This window comes from Oncorhynchus clarkii, chromosome 15 (genome assembly GCF_045791955.1).
Source record: "Oncorhynchus clarkii lewisi isolate Uvic-CL-2024 chromosome 15, UVic_Ocla_1.0, whole genome shotgun sequence".
Lineage (NCBI taxonomy): Eukaryota > Metazoa > Chordata > Actinopteri > Salmoniformes > Salmonidae > Oncorhynchus > Oncorhynchus clarkii.
The window spans coordinates 1,112,893-1,135,255 of record NC_092161.1 but is presented as its reverse complement, the minus strand read 5'-3'; the positions used below and the strand labels follow the sequence as shown (position 1 = coordinate 1,135,255).

General features: G+C 44.7%; 1 protein-coding gene across 1 annotated transcript; it reads left to right on the top strand.

Annotated features, from left to right (window-relative positions):
• The first annotated feature begins 416 nt into the window (after window positions 1-416).
• Window positions 417-17,305, top strand: LOC139366860 (kelch-like family member 40b). The gene is made up of 7 exons (XM_071104552.1): window positions 417-1,394; window positions 2,229-2,681; window positions 5,072-5,235; window positions 6,828-6,935; window positions 7,285-7,470; window positions 7,814-7,963; window positions 14,294-17,305. Exons 1-7 carry the CDS (start codon window positions 690-692, stop codon window positions 14,403-14,405), a joined length of 1,878 nt encoding a protein of 625 aa, XP_070960653.1. The 5' UTR covers window positions 417-689; the 3' UTR covers window positions 14,406-17,305.
• The last annotated feature ends 5,058 nt before the right edge of the window (window positions 17,306-22,363 follow it).

Here is a 22,363-nt window from a genome sequence, read left to right as displayed (position 1 = left end):
GAAGGAGTGGAGAGGAGGAAGGAGGAAGGGAAGGAGTGGAGAAGAGGAAGGTGAAAGTGAAAGAGTGGAGAGGAGGAAGTTGGATGGAATGGAGAGGAGAATGGGAAGGTAAAGAGGAGGAAGGGAAGGAGTGGAGAGGAGGAAGGTGAAAGGGAAGGAGTGGAGAGAAGGAAGGAGGAGGAAAAGGAGTAGAGAGGAGGAAGGGGGAAGGGAAGGAGCAGAGAGGAGGAAGCCACTTTAAATTAACCCCACATGACTCAGGAAGAACTGATCTCGCATGAGGCAGTGTCAGCTGTCCGAGCGGGAAGGGGGACGGCGGGTGGTGATGCGGGGTCTATTACATTTCACATGTTCCAGAATGGATTCCACAGAGTGCCCCACACTGAGAACAAGGCTATATATAACCTACCAGTTGCAGCAGGAGTTAAAGGGTCGGGACAGCTGAGGGAGAGAGACCAGCCGCCCCAGAGTACACTACTTATGGTTCAAATCACAAAGACCGAGCCTCCTTATACCACAAAGGCCGAACCCTTAACTCCTCTTTCCAGGCTGGGCAGTGAAGAGAGCCTAAGCTCGGAGCTCTGCCGTGTGGACAGGAGACAGACAGGACAGACACCAAGGACCAAGACGCCCTAGGTCTCTTGTTCCCTGCTTATCGACTGGGAGTTGTCCCCCTGGACCGAGGTACCATGGCTCTGTCCATCGACCCAACGGAGGAGCCCAGGATGTACCAGCAGACCCTGTTGCAGGACGGACTCTATGATCTACTGGAGAATGACAAGCTGGTGGACTGTGTCCTGAAGATCAAGGGCAAGGAGTTCCCCTGCCACCGTCTGGTGCTGTGTGCCTGCTCGTCTTTCTTTAGGGCCCTGTTCCTGTCAGATCTGGAAGAGGAGAAGAAGAGAGAGGTGGTGTTGGAGGATGTAGAGCCGGGGGTCATGGGTCTGATTCTGAAGTACCTCTATACCTCCACCATTAACGTGACAGAGCAGAATGTCCAGGACATCTTCTCTGTAGCCAACATGTTCCAGATCCCCTCAATCTTCACAGTGTGTGTCTCCTTCCTCCAGAAGAAACTCAGTCTCAGTAACTGTCTGGCTATATTCCGACTGGGCCTGATGCTGGACTGTCCTCGCCTCGCTGTCTCCGCTCGCAACTACGCCTGCGAACGCTTCCAGCTCATCTCCCGTGACGATGAGTTCCTGACGCTGGGGCCCAGCGAGCTGGCAGCTATCTTGACAGCGGACACACTGAATGTAGAAACGGAGGAAGAGGTGTTTGAGGCCGTGGAGAAGTGGGTCGGTCAAGATTTGGAGAACAGGATGAAGGAACTACCCGGACTGATGGACTGTGTCAGACTCAGACTGGTCCACAAGGACTACTTTACTGAGATGGTGAGCAGTATGGTCTAGTGTTAAATCGCCCTGTCCCACCAGGTGGAGAAGCAGGTGATTGTTGTATTAAATCTCCCTGTCCCACCAGGTGGAGAAACCGGTGATTGTTGTATTAAATATCCCTGTCCCGCCAGGTGAAGAAACAAGTGATTGTTGTATTAAATCTCCCTGTCCCACCAGGTGGAGAAGCATGTGATTGTTGTATTAAATCTCCCTGTCCCACCAGGTGGAGAAGCATGTGATTCTTGTATTAAATCCCCCTGTCCCACCAGGTGGAGAAGCATGTGATTGTTGTATTAAATCTCCCTGTCCCACCAGGTGGAAAAGCAGGCTATTCTGATAAATCTCCCTGTCCCACCAGGTGGAGAAGCAGGCGATTCTGATAAATCTCCCTGTCCCACCAGGTGGAGAAGCAGGTGATACTGATACATCTCCCTGTCCCACCAGGTGGAGAAGCAGGTGATTCTGATAAATCTCCCTGTCCCACCAGGTGGAGAAGCAGGTGATTCTGATAAATCTCCCTGTCCCACCAGGTGGAGAAGTAGGTGATTCTGATACATCTCCCTGTCCCACCAGGTGGAGGAGCAGGTGATTCTGATACATTACCCTGTCCCACCGGGTGGAGAAGCAGGTGATTCTGATAATTCTCCCTGTCCCACCAGGTGGAGAAGTAGGTGATTCTGATACATCTCCCTGTCCCACCAGGTGGAGGAGCAGGTGATTCTGATACATTACCCTGTCCCACCGGGTGGAGAAGCAGGTGATTCTGATAAATCTCCCTGTCCCACCAGGTGGAGAAGAAGGTGATTCTGATAAATCTCCCTGTCCCACCAGGTGGAGAAGCATGAGTGGATCTGCTCCAACCCTGAAATGGAGAAGAGGCTTCAAATGGTCAGAGACGCTCGTGATGGAAAACTGCCTGACCTCCCGCCTCAGAAGAAAACAAAGAAGAAGACGGAAGAAGATAAGACAGAGCAGAAAGGAGGAGAGGAGAAGGAGGGAGAGGAAGAGGAGGAGGAGGAGGAGGAGGAGGCTCTACTCCCGGGGATCTTGAATGATCAACTGCGTTTTGGGATGTTCCTGAGAGACCTGGTGTTCATGGTGAGTGACACGGGGGCGGTGGCGTACGACCCCACAGGGAACGACTGTTACGTCGCCTCGCTCTCCACTCAGATCCCCAAGAACCATGCCTCCCTTGTCACCAAAGAGAACCAGATCTTTGTTGCTGGGGGGCTGTTCTACAATGAGCTGAACAAGGAGGATCCTCTCAGCTCCTACTTCTTACAGGTAGGATGTTGTAATTATTATACACCTGTTATTAATACAGGTAGGCTGTTATAATTATTATAAACCTGTTACTAATACAGGTAGGACGTTACAATTATTATAAACCTGTTATTAATACAGGTAGGATGTTATAGTTATTATACACCTGTTACTAATACAGGTAGGATGTTATAATTATTATACACCTGTTATTAATACAGGTATGATGTTATAATTATTATACACCTGTTATTAATACAGGTAGGATGTTATAATTATTATACACCTGTTATTAATACAGGTATGATGTTATAATTATTATACACCTGTTATTAATACAGGTAGGATGTTATAATTATTATGCACCTGTTATTAATTATTAATACAGGTATGATGTTATAATTATTATACACCTGTTATTAATACAGGTAGGATGTTATAATTATTATACACCTGTTATTAATACAGGTAGGATGTTATAATTATTATACACCTGTTATTAATACAGGTAGGATGTTATAATTATTATACACCTGTTATTAATACAGGTAGGATGTTATAATTATTATACACCTGTTATTAATACAGGTATGATGTTATAATTATTATACACCTGTTATTAATACAGGTAGGATGTTATAATTATTATACACCTGTTATTAATACAGGTAGGATGTTATAATTATTATACACCTGTTATTAATACAGGTAGGATGTTATAATTATTATACACCTGTTATTAATACAGGTAGGGTGTTATAATTATTATACACCTGTTATTAATACAGGTATGCTGTTATAATTATTATACACCTGTTATTAATACAGGTATGATGTTATAATTATTATGCACCTGTTATTAATTATTAATACAGGTATGATGTTATAATTATTATACACCTGTTATTAATACAGGTAGGGTGTTATAATTATTATACACCTGTTATTAATACAGGTATGATGTTATAATTATTATACACCTGTTATTAATACAGGTAGGATGTTATAATTATTATACACCTGTTATTAATACAGGTAGGATGTTATAATTATTATACACCTGTTATTAATACAGGTAGGATGTTATAATTATTATACACCTGTTATTAATACAGGTATGATGTTATAATTATTATACACCTGTTATTAATACAGGTAGGATGTTATAATTATTATACACCTGTTATTAATACAGGTAGGGTGTTATAATTATTATACACCTGTTATTAATACAGGTATGCTGTTATAATTATTATACACCTGTTATTAATACAGGTATGATGTTATAATTATTATGCACCTGTTATTAATTATTAATACAGGTATGATGTTATAATTATTATACACCTGTTATTAATACAGGTAGGGTGTTATAATTATTATACACCTGTTATTAATACAGGTATGATGTTATAATTATTATACACCTGTTATTAATACAGGTAGGATGTTATAATTATTATACACCTGTTATTAATACAGGTAGGATGTTATAATTATTATACACCTGTTATTAATACAGGTAGGATGTTATAATTATTATACACCTGTTATTAATACAGGTATGATGTTATAATTATTATACACCTGTTATTAATACAGGTAGGATGTTATAATTATTATACACCTGTTATTAATACAGGTAGGATGTTATAATTATTATACACCTGTTATTAATACAGGTAGGATGTTATAATTATTATACACCTGTTATTAATACAGGTAGGGTGTTATAATTATTATACGCCTGTTATTAATACAGGTAGGGTGTTATAATTATTATACACCTGTTATTAATACAGGTAGGATGTTATAATTATTATACACATGTTATTAATACAGGTATGATGTTATTATCATGTTATTATCAAATTTTCTCCATAATTCCATTGGAACTGCATTGAGATCTAGGTATCTTCTGCATGGTCACTAAGTCATTGAGTAGATGTATCTTCTGCATGGTCACCAAGTCATTGAGTAGATGTATCTTCTGCATGGTCACCAAGTCATTGAGTACAGGTATCTTCTGCATGGTCACCAAGTCATTGAGTACAGGTATCTTCTGCATGGTCACCAAGTCATTGAGTAGATGTATCTTCTGCATGGTCACCAAGTCATTGAGTAGAGGTATCTTCTGCATGGTCACCAAGTCAACACACCAGTAGGCCTAGTTACACCATTCTCTCTCGCTCTCTGGGATCCTATTGAAGATGCCATAGAGCAGGGGAGACCTCCCTCCTCCACATTATAGACGTTATAATGTGGCTGTTTCCATTACAGAGATGCTGGCTGGCTGGCTGGCTGGCTGGCTGGCTGGCTGTCTGGCTGTCCATAGATCTGTCTGTCCTGTCAATATCTCAGCATGTAGACAGCTGCCCTGTCTCTGACCTCTGACATCTGTGACCTCCCAGTACGACCCAGTGAGTGCTGATTGGCTGGGCATGCCCCCCATCCCCTCGCCCCGTTTCCTGTTCGGCCTGGCTGAGGCGGAGAACAGCATCTTCATGGTGGGAGGGAAGGAGCTGAAGGAGCAGGAGTCCAGTACACTGGACTCAGTGCTGGTCTATGACAGACAGTAAGTTATAGTCTATGTGACAGCACCAGTAAAAGCACCCAGTAACTGTCCTGTCTATGTGACCTGAATGCTCTTGTTGGCTGGCCCTCGTTTCATATTCGTCGCCAAACCCACTGGTTCCGGGTCATCTATAAGTCTTTGCTAGGTAAAGCCCTGCCTTATCTCTGCTCACTGGTCACCACAGCAACACCCACCCGTAGCACGCGCTCTAGCAGGTATATCTCACTGGTCATTCCCAAAGCCAACACCCACCCGTAGCACGTGCTCCAGCAGGTATATCTCACTAGTCACCCCCAAAGCCAATTCCTCCTTTGGCCGCCTGTCCTTCCAGTTCTCTGCTGCCAATGACTGGAACGAACTGCAAAAATCACTGAAAGTTGGAGACTCATATCTCCCTCACTAACTTTAAGCATCAGTTGTCAGAGCAGCTTACTGTCAGGTGTGTGCGTACTGGGAGCAGAGTCAGGTGCAGGAGAGCAGAGAGTTGTGAACAGGCTCACACTTTATTTAGGCAGGAGAAACCAACAGACTGACGCCACTGCGTCATAACCTCCAGCCCACAGGCAAAAGTGCAAACGTGAAAACAGTCACAATAATACTATATAAACATCTATAACATACCTCGTGAAATAAAACACGGAATAAACGCATACCAGTAAAGAGCGTCAACATAGACACGTAACACAAAACAAACTCACACAAAGACATGAGGGGGAACAGAGGAATGCAGTGTGATTGGGGAATGAAAACAAGCAGGGAACAAGACAAAACAAATGGATAAATGAGAAATGGAGATGCGATGGCTAGAAAGCCGGTGACGTCAAACGACGCCGCACGAACAAGGAGAGGAGCCGACTTCGGCGGAAGTCGTGACACTTACCGATCACTGCACCTGTACATAGCCCATCTGTAAATAGCCCATCTGTAAATAGCCCATCTGTAAATAGCCCATCTGTAAATAGCCCACCTGTACATAGCCCATCTGTAAATAGCCCATCTGTAAATAGCCCATCTGTAAATAGCCCATCTGTAAATAGCCCATCTGTAAATAGCCCATCTGTAAATAGCCCATCTGTAAATAGCCCATCTGTAAATAGCCCATCTGTAAATAGCCCATCTGTAAATAACCTCATCCCCATATTGTTATTTATTTTTGCTCTTTTGCACCCCAGTATCTCTACTTGCACATCATCAAATTGTAATTATTTCGCCACTACGGCCTATTTATTGCCTTACCTCCATAATCTTACTCCACTTGCACACACTATATATAGATTTCTCTATTGTGTTATTGACTGTACGTTTGTTTACTCCATGTGTAACTCTGTGTTGTTGTTTGTGTCAAACTGCTTTGCTTTATCTTGGCCAGGTCGCAGTTGTAAATGAGAACTTGTTCTCAACTGGCCTACCTGGTTAAATAAAGGTGAAAAAAATTAAATAAATAAACAATAGAGATATGAATCACAACACAATGGAAGAGTCATTTAACCTGCTGCCTCAGAGGAGTGATGTAATCAGGATGTTGTCAAATTGTTAGAATGTAGTCTGAGCTAGCAATCTGATGTGTACCTCTCTGTGTTTGTCCTCCTCAGGTCTTTTAAATGGGGTGAGTCTGACCCCATACCGTACCCCGTCTACGGCCACGCTACTGTGTCTCACGACGGACTTATCTATGTGATCGGAGGAAAATTGGATAGCAAGTGAGTTATTAACGTGATACTGCATTCTCTTCCACACTGTTGGTGTACAGCTCAGTCACGGTGTGGAGCTCAGTCACGGTGTAGAGCTCAGTCACGGTGTAGAGCTCAGTCACCGTGTACAGCTCAGTCACAGTGTACAGCTCAGTCACCGTGTACAGCTCAGTCACCGCGTACAGCTCAGTCACGGTGTAGAGCTCAGTCACGGTGTACAGCTCAGTCACGGTGTAGAGCTCAGTCACAGTGTACAGCTCAGTCACGGTGTAGAGCTCAGTTAGGACAGTATGATCACTAACAACAACAACTATTACTACTGCTGCTGCTACTACGAGGATGTGTGTCTGTCCTGTAGGAAGGTGACGAAGAGGATGTGTGTGTACTATGCACAGCGGTTTGAGTGGAAGGAGCTGGCTCCGATGCAGCTGGCCCGCTCTCTGTTTGGAGCCACCATCCATAAAGACAAGATCTACGTAGCAGCAGGCGTCACAGACACCGGCCTGACAGACACCATGGAGGTCTACGACATCAACACCAACAAGTCAGTAGCAGGCCTGCAGCCTCAAAGTGTGTGTGTGTGTGTGTGTGTGTGTGTGTGTGTGTGTGTGTGTGTGTGTGTGTGTGTGTGTGTGTGTGTGTGTGTGTGTGTGTGTGTGTGTGTGTGTGTGTGTGTGTGTGTGTGTGTGTGTGACAGACTTCATGGAGGTCTACGATAGTAACACCAACAAGTTAGGTTTCACATTACTGAAAGTGTTCGGAAGTCTGAGTTCACTGTGCTGCCAACATATTCTCTCTGGGAGTTGATGATGATTCAAGACAACAATGAGCAGTGCCTGATTTACCTTTACTCATATGGCTGTTAAACCCATATTCCATGTCTCCAGGTGGTCAGACTTTGTGGAGTTCCCTCAGGGTCGTAGCTCACTCAGTCTGGCGTCGGTGGCCGGGGGTCTCTACGCTGTTGGAGGCTTCGCCATGATGCCCAGCGAGGACAAGGAGGAACTCCTCCCCAAGGAGATGAATGACATCTGGAGGTGAGGAACAAACTGACGTTGGGTTGGAGGCAGGGAGAGTCAGGGCTATGGTTGGAGGCAGGGAGAGTCAGGGCTGTGGTTGGAGGCAGGAGGAGTCAGGGATGTGATTGGAGGCAGAGAGAGTCAGGGCTATGGTTGGAGGCAGGGAGAGTCAGGGCTATGGTTGGAGGCAGGGAGAGTCAGGGCTGGGATTGGAGGCAGAGAGAGTCAGGGCTATGGTTGGAGGCAGGGAGAGTCAGGGCTATGGTTGGAGGCAGGGAGAGTCAGGGCTATGGTTGGAGGCAGGGGGAGTCAGGGCTATTGTTGGAGGCTGGGAGAGTCAGGGCTATGGTTGGAGGCAGGGAGAGTCAGGGCTAGGGTTGGAGCAGAGAGAGTCAGGGCCATGGTTGGAGGCAGGGAGAGTCAGGGCTATGGTTGGAGGCAGGGAGAGTCAAGGCTATGGTTGGAGGCAGGGAGAGTCAGGGCTGTGGTTGGAGGCAGGGAAGGTCAGGGCTATGGTTGGAGGCAGGGAGAGTCAGGGCTGTGGTTGGAGGCAGGGAGAGTCAGGGCTAAGGTTGGAGGCAGAGAGAGTCAGGGCTATGGTTGAGGCAGGAAGAGTCAGGGCTAGGGTTGGAGCAGAGAGAGTCAGGGCTATGGTTGGAGGCAGGGAGAGTCAGGGCTATGGTTGGAGGCAGGGAGAGTGAGGGCTATGGTTGGAGGCAGGGAAGGTCAGGGCTAAGGGTGGAGGCAGAGAGAGTCAGGGCTATGGTTGGAGGCAGGAAGAGTCAGGACTAGGGTTGGAGCAGAGAGAGTCAGGGCTATGGTTGGAGGCAGGGAGAGTCAGGGCTGTGGTTGGAGGCAGGGAGAGTCAGGGCTATGGTTGGAGGCAGGGAGAGTCAGGGCTTTGGTTGGAGGCAGGGAGAGTCAGGGCTATGGTTGGAGGCAGGGAGAGTCAGGGCTATGGTTGGAGGCAGGGAGAGTCAGGGCTATTTTGGAGGCAGGGAAAGTCGGGGCTATGGTTGGATGCAGAGAGAGTCAGTGATATGGTTGGAGGCAGAGAAGATCAGGGGTATGGTTGGAGGCAGGGAGAGTCAGTGCTGTGGCTGGAGGCATGGAAGGTCAGGGCTATGATTGGAGGCAGGGAAGGTCAGGGCTATGGTTGGAGGCAGGGAAGATCAGGGCTATGGATGGAGTTAGGGAAGATCAGGGCTATAGTTGGAGGCAGGGAGAGTCAGGGCTATAGTTGGAGGCAGGGAGAGTGATGGCTATGGTTGGAGGCAGGGAGAGTCAGTGATATGGTTGGAGACAGAGAAGGTCAGGGCTATGGTTGGAGGCAGGGAGAGGCAGGGCTATGTTTGGGGAGAGGGAGAGTCAGGGCTATCGTTGGAGGCAGGGAAGGTCAGGGCTATGATTGGAGGCAGGGAAGGTCAGGGCTATGGTTGGAGGCAGAGAGAGTCAGTGATATGGTTGGAGACAGAGAAGGTCAGGGCTATGGTTGGAGGCAGGGAGAGGCAGGGCTATGGTTGGAGGCAGGGAAGGTCAGGGCTATGATTGGAGGCAGGGAAGGTCAGGGCTATGATTGGAGGCAGGGAGAGTCAGGGCTATACTTGGAGACAGGGAGAGTCAGGGCTGTGGTTGGAGGCAGAGAGAGTCAGGGCTATGGTTGGAGGCAGGGAGAGTCAGGGCTATGGTTGGAGGCAGGGAGAGTCAGGGCTGTGGTTGGAGGCAGCGAGAGTCAGGGCTATGGTTGGAGGCAGGGAGAGTCAGGGCTATGGTTGGAGGCAGGGGGAGTCAGGGCTATGGTTGGAGGCTGGGAGAGTCAGGGCTATGGTTGGAGGCAGGGAGAGTCAGGGCTAGGGTTGGAGCAGAGAGAGTCAGGGCCATGGTTGGAGGCAGGGAGAGTCAGGGCTATGGTTGGAGGCAGGGAGAGTCAGGGCTGTGGTTGGAGGCAGGGAGAGTCAGGGCTATGGTTGAAGGCAGGGAGAGTCAGGGCTGTGGTTGGAGGCAGGGAAGGTCAGGGCTAAGGGTGGAGGCAGAGAGAGTCAGGGCTATGGTTGGAGGCAGGAAGAGTCAGGACTAGGGTTTGAGCAGAGAGAGTCAGGGCTATGGTTGGAGGCAGGGAGAGTCAGGGCTATCGTTGGAGGCAGGGAGAGTCAGGGCTATGGTTGGAGGCAGGGAGAGTCAGGGCTATGGTTGGAGGCAGGGAGAGTCAGGGCTTTGGTTGGAGGCAGGGAGAGTCAGGGCTATGGTTGGAGGCAGGGAGAGTCAGGGCTATTTTGGAGGCAGGGAAAGTCGGGGCTATGGTTGGATGCAGAGAGAGTCAGATATATGGTTGGAGGCAGAGAAGGTCAGGGGTATGGTTGGAGGCAGGGAGAGTCAGTGCTGTGGCTGGAGGCATGGAAGGTCAGGGCTATGGTTGGAGTCAGGGAAGATCAGGGCTATGGTTGGAGGCAGGGAGAGTCAGGGCTATAGTTGGAGGCAGGGAGAGTGATGGCTATGGTTGGAGGCAGGGAAGATCAGGAATATGGTTGGAGGCAGGCAGTGTCAGGGCTATATTTGGAGGCAGGGATAGTGAGGGCTATGGTTGGAGGCAGGGAAGGTCAGGGCTATGGTGGGAGACAGGGAGAGTCAGGGCTATGGTTGGAGGCAGAGAGAGTCAGGGCTATGTTTGGAGGCAGGGAGAGTCAGGGCTATGGTTGGAGGCAGGGAGAGTCAGGGCTATGGTTGGAGGCATGGAGAGTCAGGGCTAAGGTTGGAGGCAGAGAGAGTCAGGGCTATGGTTGGAGGCAGGAAGAGTCAGGGCTAGGGTAGGAGCAGAGAGAGTCAGGGCTATGGTTGGAGGCAGGGAGAGTCAGGGCTGTGGTTGGAGGCAGGGAGAGTCAGGGCTATGGTTGGAGGCAGGGAGAGTCAGGGCTATGGTTGGAGGCAGAGAGAGTCAGGGCTATGGTTGGAGGCAGGGAGAGTCAGGGCTATGGTTGGAGGCAGAGAGAGTCAGGGCTATGGTTGGAGGCAGGGAGAGTCAGGGCTGTGGTTGGAGGCAGGGAGAGTCAGGGCTGTGTTTAGAGGCAGGGAGAGTCAGGGCTGTGGTTGGAGGCAGGGAAGGTCAGGGCTATGGTTGGAGGCAGGGAGAGTCAGGACTGTGGTTGGAGGCAGGGAGAGTCAGGGCTATGGTTGGAGGCAGCGAGTGTCAGGGCTATGTTTGGAGGCAGGGAAGGTCAGGGCTATGTTTGGAGGCAGGGAGAGTCAGGGCTGTGGTTGGAGGCTGAGAGAGGCAGGGCTATGATTTGAGGCAGGGAATGTCAGGAATATGGTTGGAGGCAGGGAGAGTGAGGGCTATGGTTGGAGGCAGGGAAGGCCAGGGCTATTGTAGGAGGCAGGGGAAGTCAGGGCTATGGTTGGAGGCAGGGAGAGTCACGGCTATAGTTGAAGTCAGGGAAAGTGAGGGCTATGGTTGGAGGCAGGGAAGGTCAGGGCTATGGTTGGAGGCAGGGAGAGTCAGGGCTATGATTGGATACCTGAGGCCCACTTCTGTCCTCTTACCCAACCTCCTGTTCTGTCCTCTTACCTGACACCCTGTTCTGTCCTCTTACCTGACACCCTGTTCTGTCCTCTTACCTGACACACTGTTCTTTACCCTTACCTGCCCTCCTGTTCTGTCCTCTTACCTGACACCCTGTTCTGTCCTCTTACCTGCCCTCCTGTTCTGTCATCTTACCTGACCTCCAGTTCTGTCCTCTTACCTGATGTCCTGTTCTGCCCCTTACCTGCCTTCCTGTTCTGTCCTCTTACCTGACACCCTGTTCTGTCATCTTACCTGACCTCCTGTTCTTTCCTCTTACCTGACCTCGTGTTCTGTCCTCTTTCCTGACGTCTTCTTCTGTCCTGTTACCTGATATCTTCTTACCTGACATTCTGTTCTGTCCTCTTACCTGACATTCTGTTCTGTCCTCTTACCTGACAGCCTATTCTGTCCTCTTACCTAACGGCCTATTCTGTCCTCTTACCTGACGTTCTGTTCGGACCTCTTACCTGACGTTCTGTTCTGTCCTCTTACCTGACGTCCTGTTCTGTCCTCTTACCTGATCTCCTGTTCTGTCTTCTTAACTGATGTCCTGTTCTTTCCTCTTACCTGACCTCGTGTTCTGTCCTCTTACCTGACCTCCTGTTCTGTCCTCTTACCTGACCTCGTGTTCTGTCCTCTTACCTGACCTCCTGTTCTGTCCTCTTACCAGATCTCCTGTTCTGTCTTCTTAACTGATGTCCTGTTCTGTTTTCTCACCAAACGTCCTTCCTGTTCTGTCCTTTTACCTCACGTCCTGTTCTGTCCTCTTACCTGATGTCCTGTTTTGTATTCTTACCAAACGTTCTGCCTCTTCTGTCCTCTTACCTAACGTCCTGTTCTGTCCTTTTACCTGAGCCCCTCTTCTGTCCTCTTACCTGTTGTCCTGTTTTGTCTTCTTACCAAACGTCCTGCCTGTTCTGTCCTCTTACCTGACTTCCTGGTCTGTCCTATTACCTGACTTCCTGTTCTGTCCTATTACCTGACTTCCTGTTCTGTCATTTTACATGATGCCCTCTTCTGTCCTTTCACAAGACGTCCTCCTGTCCTCTAACCTGACGTCTTCTTCTGTCCTGTTACCTGATATCTTCTTACCTGACATTCTGTTCTGTCCTCTTACCTGACATTCTGTTCTGTCCTCTTACCTGACATCCTCTTCTGTCCTCTTACCTAACGTCCTATTCTGTCCTCTTACCTGACGTTCTGTTCTGTCCTCTTACCTGACGTTCTGTTCTGTCCTCTTACCTGACGTCCTGTTCTGTCCTCTTACCTGACGTCCTGTTCTGTCCTCTTACCTCACCTCCATTCTGTCCTCTTACCTGACGTTATGTTCTGTCCCCTTACCTGACGTTCTGTTCTGTCCTCTTACCTGACGTTCTGTTCTGTCCTCTTACCTGACGTCCTGTTCTGTCCTCTTACCTGACGTCCTGTTCTGTCCTCTTACCTCACCTCCATTCTGTCCTCTTACCTGACGTTATGTTCTGTCCCCTTACCTGACGTTCTGTTCTGTCCTCTTACCTGACCTCCTGTTCTGTCCTCTTACCAGATCTCCTGTTCTGTCTTCTTAACTGATGTCCTGTTCTGTTTTCTCACCAAACGTCCTTCCTGTTCTGTCCTTTTACCTCACGTCCTGTTCTGTCCTCTTGCCTGATGTCCTGTTTTGTCTTCTTACCAAACGTTCTGCCTCTTCTGTCCTCTTACCTAACGTCCTGTTCTGTCCTTTTACCTGAGCCCCTCTTCTGTCCTCTTACCTGTTGTCCTGTTTTGTCTTCTTACCAAACGTCCTGCCTGTTCTGTCCTCTTACCTGACTTCCTGGTCTGTCCTATTACCTGACTTCCTGTTCTATCCTATTACCTGACTTCCTGTTCTGTCATTTTACCTGATGCCCTCTTCTGTCCTTTCACAAGACGTCCTCCTGTCCTCTTACCTGACGTCTTCTTCTGTCCTGTTACCTGAAATCTTCTTACCTGACATTCTGTTCTGTCCTCTTACCTGTCATTCTGTTCTGTCCTCTTACCTGACATCCTATTCTGTCCTCTTACCTAACGTCCTATTCTGTCCTCTTACCTGACGTTCTGTTCTGTCCTCTTAACTGACGTTCTGTTCTGTCCTCTTACCTGACGTCCTGTTCTGTCCTCTTACCTGACGTCCTGTTCTGTCCTCTTACCTGACCTCCATTCTGTCCTCTTACCTGACGTTATGTTCTGTCCCCTTACCTGACGTTCTGTTCTGTCCTCTTACCTGACCTCCGTTCTGTTCTCTTTCCTGACATTCTGTTCTTTCCTTTTACCTGACATCCTGTTCTGTCCTCTTACCTGACATTCTGTTCTGTCCTCTTACCTAACACCCTGTTCTGTCCTCTTACCTGACATTCTGTTCTGTCCTCTTACCTGACCTCCTATTCTGTCCTCTTACCTGACCTCCTATTCTGTCCTCTTACCTGACATTCTGTTCTGTCCTCTTACCTGACCTCCTATTCTGTCCTCTTACCTGAGGCCTTCTTCTGTACTCTTACCTAACACCCTGTTCTGTCCTCTTACCTGACATTCTGTTATTTCCTTTTACCTGACATTCTGTTCTGTCCTCTTACCTGACCTCCTATTCTGTCCTCTTACCTGACATCCTGTTCTGTCCTCTTACCTGACGTTCTGTTCTGTCCTCTTACCTAACACCCTGTTCTGTCCTCTTACCTAACATCCTGTTCTGTCCTCTTACCTAACACCCATTCTGTCCTCTTAACTGACGTCCTCTCCTGTCCTCTTTCCTGATGTCCTGTCCTCTCCTCCTGCAGGTATGACGAGGGGGAAAGGAAGTGGGTGGGTGTTCTGAGGGAGATCCAATACGCCTCTGGGGCCACCATCTTGGGGGCACGACTCAACACGCTTCGACTCACCAAAATGTAACACTCCTCAACACCATGAGACTCACCAAGTTGTAAAGATGTTACATTTTTCACAGTGCCACCTGTTCCAACCCATGACATCTGTTATTTTATCAATTCTGTTGTGTTTGACCTGGAGGGAGTTTGTGAGAGGTCACATTGAAAAGCATCTTTGGGGCCTCCCGAGTGGCGCAGGAAGCAGTCTAAGGCACTGCATTTCAGTGCTTGAGGCATCACTACAGACCCGGGTTCGATCCCAAGCTGTGTCACAACTGTCCGTGACTGGGAATCCCATAGGGCGGCGCACAATTGGCCCAACATCGTCCGGATTAGGGTAGGGTTTGTTGTCCGGGGGCTTTACTTGGCTCATCACGCCCTAGCCACTCCTTGTGGTGGGCCGGGTGCCGGCAGGTTATCAGTTGAACAGTGTTTCCTCCGACACATTGGTGCAGCTGGCTTCCAGGTTAAATTTCTCAGAGGATGCATGATTCAACTTTAGCCTCTCCCAAGCCCTTTGGGGAGTTGCAGCGATGAGACAAAATAGTAATTGGATCACAATTGGATATCACGAAATCGGGGAGAAATAGGGGTTAAATACTAACAACAACAAAAATATATATACAGTACAAGTCAAAAGTTTGGACACACCTACTCATTCAAGGGTTTTTCTTTATTTTTACTATCTTCTACATAGTAGAACAATAGTGAAGACATCAAAACTATGAATTAACACATGGCATCATGTAGTAAGCAAAACATTTTAAACAAATCAAAATATATTTTATATTCGAGATTCTTCATAGTAGCCATCTTTTGCCTTGATGACAGCTTTGCACACTCTTGGCATTCTCTCAACCAGCTGCACCTGGAATGCTTTTCCAACCTTCTTGAAGGAGTTCCCAGATATGCTGCTTTTCCTTCACTGCGGTCCAACTCATCCCCAACCATCTCAATTGGGTTGAAGTCCAGTGATTGTGGAGGCCAGGTCAATCACTCTCCTTCCTGGTCAAATAGCGCTTACACAGCCTGGAGGTGTGCTGAGTTGATTTCCTGTTGAAAAACAAATGATAGTCCCAATAAGTGCAAACCAGATGGGATGGTGTATCACTGCGGAATGCTGTGGTAGCGATGCTGGTTAAGTTGGACTTGAATTCTAAATAAATCACAGACAGTGTCACCAGAAAGCACCCCCACACCTCCTCCTCCATGCTTCATTGTGGAAACCGAAAAATAAAAACCAATAAAGAAAAACCCTGGAATGAGTAGATGTGTCCAAACTTTTGACTGATACTGTACATACAGATACAGTGGGGAGAACAAGTATTTGATCCACTGCCGATTTTGCAGGTTTTCCTATTTACAAAGCATGTAGAGGTCTGTCATTTTTATCATAGGTACACTTCAACTGTGAGAGACAGAATCTAAAACAAAAATCCAGAAAATCACATTGTATGATTTTTAAGTAATTCATTTGCATTTTATTGCATGACATAAGTATTTGATACATCAGAAAAGCCAAACTTAATATTTGGTACAGAAAACTTTGTTTGCGATTACAGAGATCATACGTTTCCTGTAGTTCTTGACCAGGTTTGCACACACTGCAGCAGGGATTTTGGCCCACTCCTCCATACAGACCTTCTCCAGATCCTTCAGGTTTCGGGGCTGTCGCTGGGCAATACGGACTTTCAGCTCCCTCCAAAGATTTTCTATTGGGATCAGGTCTGGAGACCTTGAGATGCTTCTTACGGAGCCACTCCTTAGTTGCCCTGGCTGTGTGGTTCGGGTCGTTGTCATGCTGGTTCGGGTCGTTGTCACCCAGCCAGGACCCATCTTCAATGCTCTTACTGAGGGAAGGAGGCTGTTGGCCAAGATCTCGCAATACATGGCCCCATCCATCCTCCCCTCAATACGGTGCATTCGTCCTGTCCCCTTTGCAGAAAAGCATCCCCAAAGAATGATGTTTCCACCTCCATGCTTCACGGTTGGGATGGTGTTCTTGGGGTTGTACTCATCCTTCTTCTTCCTCCAAACACGGCGAGTGGAGTTTAGACCAAAAGGCTCTATTTTTGTCTCATCAGACCACATAACCTTCTTCCATTCCTCTTCTGGATCATCCAGATGGCCATTGTCAAACTTCAGATGGGCCTGGACATGCGCTGGCTTGAGCAGGGCGACCTTGCGTGCGCTGCAGGATTTTAATCCATGACGGCATAGTGTGTTACTAATGTTTTTTTTGAGACTGTGGTCCCAGCTCTCTTCAGGTCATTGACCAGGTCCTGCCGTGTAGTTCTGGGCTGATCCCTTACCTTCCTCATGATCATTGATGCCCCACGAGGTGAGATCTTGCATGGAGCCCCAGACCGAGGGTGATTGACCGTCATCTTGAGCTTCTTCCATTTTCTAATAATTGCGCCAACAGTTGTTGCCTTCTCACGAAGCTGCTTGCCTATTGTCCTGTAGCCCATCCCAGCCTTGTGCAGGTCTACAATTTTATCCCTGATGTCCTTATACAGCTATCTGGTCTTGGCCATTGTGGAGACGTTGGAGTCTGTTTGATTGTGTGTGGACAGGTGTCTTTTATACAGGTAACGAGTTCAAACAGGTGCAGTTAATACAGGTAATGTGTGGAGAACAGGGGGGCTTCTTAAAGAAAAACTAACAGGTCTGTGAGAGCCGGAATTCTTACAGGTTGGTAGGTGATCAAATACTTATGTCATGCAATAAAATGCAAATTAATTACTTAAAAATCACACAATGTGATTTTCTGGATGTTTGTTTTAGATTCCGTCTCTCACAGTTGAAGTGTACCTATGATAAAAATTAAAGACCTCTACATGCTTTGTAAGTAGGAAACCCTGCAGAATCGGCAGTGTATCAAATACTTGTTCTCTCCACTGTATATTTCTAATATATAAAAAATATATATATATATATATATATAATATATATATATATACAAATAAAATTGCATATCTCTTTTAGCACAGCTTGAAAGACTGGAATGTAAATGTTGAGTGGCTTAAATGCAGGTAAATTGTATGTTTAAATATTCAATAAAATAATAAAAAGACTGGAACCACAGGAGCTGCACCTCTTCCAAGACCACAACACATCTACAGGATGCTATTATTACAACATGTCTAGAGGACTCTATTAATACAACACGTCTGGAGGACTTTATTATTAACACTTCTAGAAGACTCTATTATTGACACATCTAGAGGACTCTACTATTAACACTTCTAGAGGACTCTATTATCAACACTTCTAGAGGACTCTATTATCAACACTTCTAGAGGACTCATCTAGAGGACTATTTTCAACACTTCTAGAGGACTCTATTATCAACACTTCTAGAGGACTCTATTATTGACACATCTAGAGGACTCTATTATCAACACATCTAGAGGACTCTATTAGTAACACATCTAGAGGACTCTATTATTAACACTTCTAGAGGACTCTATTAATAACACTTCTAGAGGACTCTATTATCAACACTTCAAGAGGACTCTATTATCAACACATCTAGAGGACTATATTTTCAACACTTCTAGAGGACTCTATTATTTACACTTCTAGAGGAATATATTATTAATACTTCTAGAGGGCTCTATTATTACAACACATCTGGAGGACTCTATTATTGACACGTCTAGAGGACTCTATTTTTTAACACATCTAGAGGGCTCTATTATTAACACATCTAGAGGACTCATCTAGAGGACTCTTCTAGAGGACTCTATGATCAACACTTCTAGAGGACTCTATTATTACAACATGTCTAGAGGATTCTATTATTAACACTTCTAGAGGACTCTATTATCAACACTTCTAGAGGACTCTATTATCAACACTTCTAGAGGGCTCTATTATCAACACTTCTAGAGGACTCTATTATCAACAGGTCTTGAGGACTCTATCATCAACACATCTAGAGGACTCTATTATTACAACATGTCTAGAGGATTCTATTATTAACACTTCTAGAGGACTCTATTATCAACACTTCTAGAGGACTCTATTATCAACACTTCTAGAGGGCTCTATTATTACCACATCTAGAGGACTCTATTATTACAACATGTCTAGAGGACTCTATTATCAACACTTCTAGAGGATTCCATTATTAACACATCTAGAGGACTCTTCTAGAGGACTATATTATCAACACATCTAGAGGGCTCTACTATTAACACTTCTAGAGGACTCTACTATTAACACTTCTAGAGGGCTCTATTATCACAACACATCTAGAGGACTCTATTATCAACACTTCTAGAGGACTCTATTGTTAACACTTCTAGAGGACTCTACTATTAACACTTCTAGAGGACTCTATTATCAACACTTCTAGAGGACTCTATTATCAACACTTCTAGAGGACTCATCTAGAGGACTCTATTATTAACACTTCTAGAGGACTCATCTAGAGGACACTATTATTAACACATCTAGAGTACTCTATTATTGACACTTCTAGAGGACTCTATTAAAACTTCTAGAGGACTCTATTATTAACACTTCTAGAGGGCTCTATTATTACAACACATCTAGAGGACTCTATTATTACAACACATCTAGAGGACTCTATTATTAACACTTCTAGAGGACTCATCTAGAGGACTCTATTATTAACACTTCTAGAGGACTCATCTAGAGGACTCTATTATTAACACGTCTAGAGGACTTATCTAGAGGACTCTATTATTAACACTTCTATAGGACTCATCTAGAGGACTCTATTATTAACATGTCTAGAGGACTCATCTAGAGGACTCTATTAATAACACTTCTATAGGACTCATCTAGAGGACTCTATTATTGACACATCTAGAGGACTCTATTATTAACACTTCTAGAGGACTCTATTATTAACACTTCTAGAGGACTCTATTATCAACACTTCTAGAGGACTCTATTGTTAACACTTCTAGAGGACTATTTTCAACACTTCTAGAGGACTCTATTATCAACACTTCTAGGGGACTCTATTATTGACACATCTAGAGGACTATTATCAACACATCTAGAGGACTCTATTAGTAACACATCTAGAGGACTCTATTATTAACACTTCTAGAGGACTCTATTAATAACACTTCTAGAGGACTCTATTATCAACACTTCTAGAGGACTCTATTATCAACACATCTAGAGGACTATATTATTAACACTTCTAGAGGACTCATCTAGAGGACTCTATTATTAACATGTCTAGAGGACTCTATTATTAACACATCTAGAGGACTCTATTATTAACACTTCTAGAGGACTCTATTATCAACACTTCTAGAGGACTCTATTGTTAACACTTCTTTAGGACTCTACTATTAACACTTCTAGAGGACTCATCTAGAGGACTCTATTATTAACATGTCTAGAGGACTCATCTAGAGGACTCTATTATTAACACATCTAGAGGACTCTATTATTAACACTTCTAGAGGACTCTATTATCAAGACACCTAGAGGACTCTATTATTAACACTTCTAGAGGACTCATCTAGAGGACTCTATTATTAACATGTCTAGAGGACTCTATTATTAATACTTCTTTAGGACTCATCTATAGGACTCTATTATTAACACATCTAGAGGACTCTATTATTAACACTTCTAGAGGACTCTATCAAGACACCTAGAGGACTCTATTATTAACACTTCTAGAGGACTCATCTAGAGGACTCTATTATTAACATGTCTAGAGGACTCTATTATCAACACATCTAGAGGACTCTATTAGTAACACATCTAGAGGACTCTATTAGTAACACATCTAGAGGACTCTATTAATAACACTTCTAGGGGACTCTATTATCAACACTTCTAGAGGACTCTATTATCAACACATCTAGAGGACTATATTATCAACACTTCTAGAGGACTCTATTATTTACACTTCTAGAGGAATATATTATTAATACTTCTAGAGGTCTCTATTATTACAACACATCTGGAGGACTCTATTATTGACACGTCTAGAGGACTCTATTTTTTAACACATCTAGAGGACTCATCTAGAGGACTCTTCTAGAGGACTCTATGATCAACACTTCTAGAGGACTCTATTATCAACAGGTCTAGAGGACTCTATTATTACAACATGTCTAGAGGATTCTATTATTAACACTTCTAGAGGACTCTATTATCAACACTTCTAGAGGACTCTATTATCAACACTTCTAGAGGATTCTATTATTGACACATCTAGAGGACTCTTGTAGAGGACTCTATTATTAACACTTCTAGAGGACTCATCTAGAGGACACTATTATTAACACATCTAGAGTACTCTATTATTGACACTTCTAGAGGACTCTATTAAATCTTCTAGAGGACTCTATTATTAACACTTCTAGAGGGCTCTGTTATTACAACACATCTAGAGGACTCTATTATTACAACACATCTAGAGGACTCTATTATTAACACTTCTAGAGGACTCATCTAGAGGACTCTATTATTAACACTTCTAGAGGACTCATCTAGAGGACTCTATTATTAACACGCCTAGAGGACTCATCTAGAGGACTCTATTATTAACACTTCTATAGGACTCATCTAGAGGACTCTATTATTAACATGTCTAGAGGACTCATCTAGAGGACTCTATTATTAACACTTCTATAGGACTCATCTAGAGGACTCTATTATTAACACATCTAGAGGACCCTATTATTAACACTTCTAGAGGACTCTATTGTTAACACTTCTAGAGGACTATTTTCAACACTTCTAGAGGACTCTATTATCAACACTTCTAGGGGACTCTATTATTGACACATCTAGAGGACTCTATTATCAACACATCTAGAGGACTCTATTAGTAACACATCTAGAGGACTCTATTATTAACACTTCTAGAGGACTCTATTAATAACACTTGTAGAGGACTCTATTATCAACACTTCTAGAGGACTCTATTATCAACACTTCTAGAGGACTCATCTAGAGGACTCTATTATTAACATGTCTAGAGGACTCTATTATTAACACATCTAGAGGACTCTATTATTAACACATCTAGAGGACTCTATTATTAACACTTCTAGAGGACTCTATTATCAACACTTCTAGAGGACTCTATTGTTAACACTTCTAGAGGACTCTACTATTAACACTTCTAGAGGACTCATCTAGAGGACTCTATTATTAACATGTCTAGAGGACTCATCTAGAGGACTCTATTATTAACACATCTAGAGGACTCTATTATTAACACTTCTAGAGGACTCTATTATCAAGACACCTAGAGGACTCTATTATTAACACTTCTAGAGGACTCATCTAGAGGACTCTATTATTAACATGTCTAGAGGACTCTATTATTAACACTTCTATAGGACTCATCTATAGGACTCTATTATTAACACATCTAGAGGACTCTATTATTAACACTTCTAGAGGACTCTATTATCAAGACACCTAGAGTACTCTATTATTAACACTTCTAGAGGACTCATCTAGAGGACTCTATTATTAACATGTCTAGAGGACTCTATTATTAACCCTTCTAGAGGACTTTATTATCAACACTTCTAGAGGACTCTATTGTTAACACTTCTAGAGGACTCTACTATTAACACTTCTAGAGGACTCTATTATTAACACTTCTAGAGGACTCTATTATGAACACTTCTAGAGGAATCTATTATTACAACACATCTAGATGACTCTATTATTAACACATCTAGAGGACTCTATTATTACAACACATCTATAGGACTATATTATTAACACTTCTAGAGGACTCTATTATTAACACGTCTAGAGGACTCTATTATTAACACTTCTAGAGGACTCTATTATTAACACATCTAGAGGACTCTATTATTGACACATCTAGAGGACTCTATTATTAACACTTCTATAGGAATATATTATTGCCACATCTAGAGGACTCATCTAGAGAACTCTATTATTAACACTTCTAGAGGACTCTATTATCAACACTTCTAGAGGACTCTATAATCA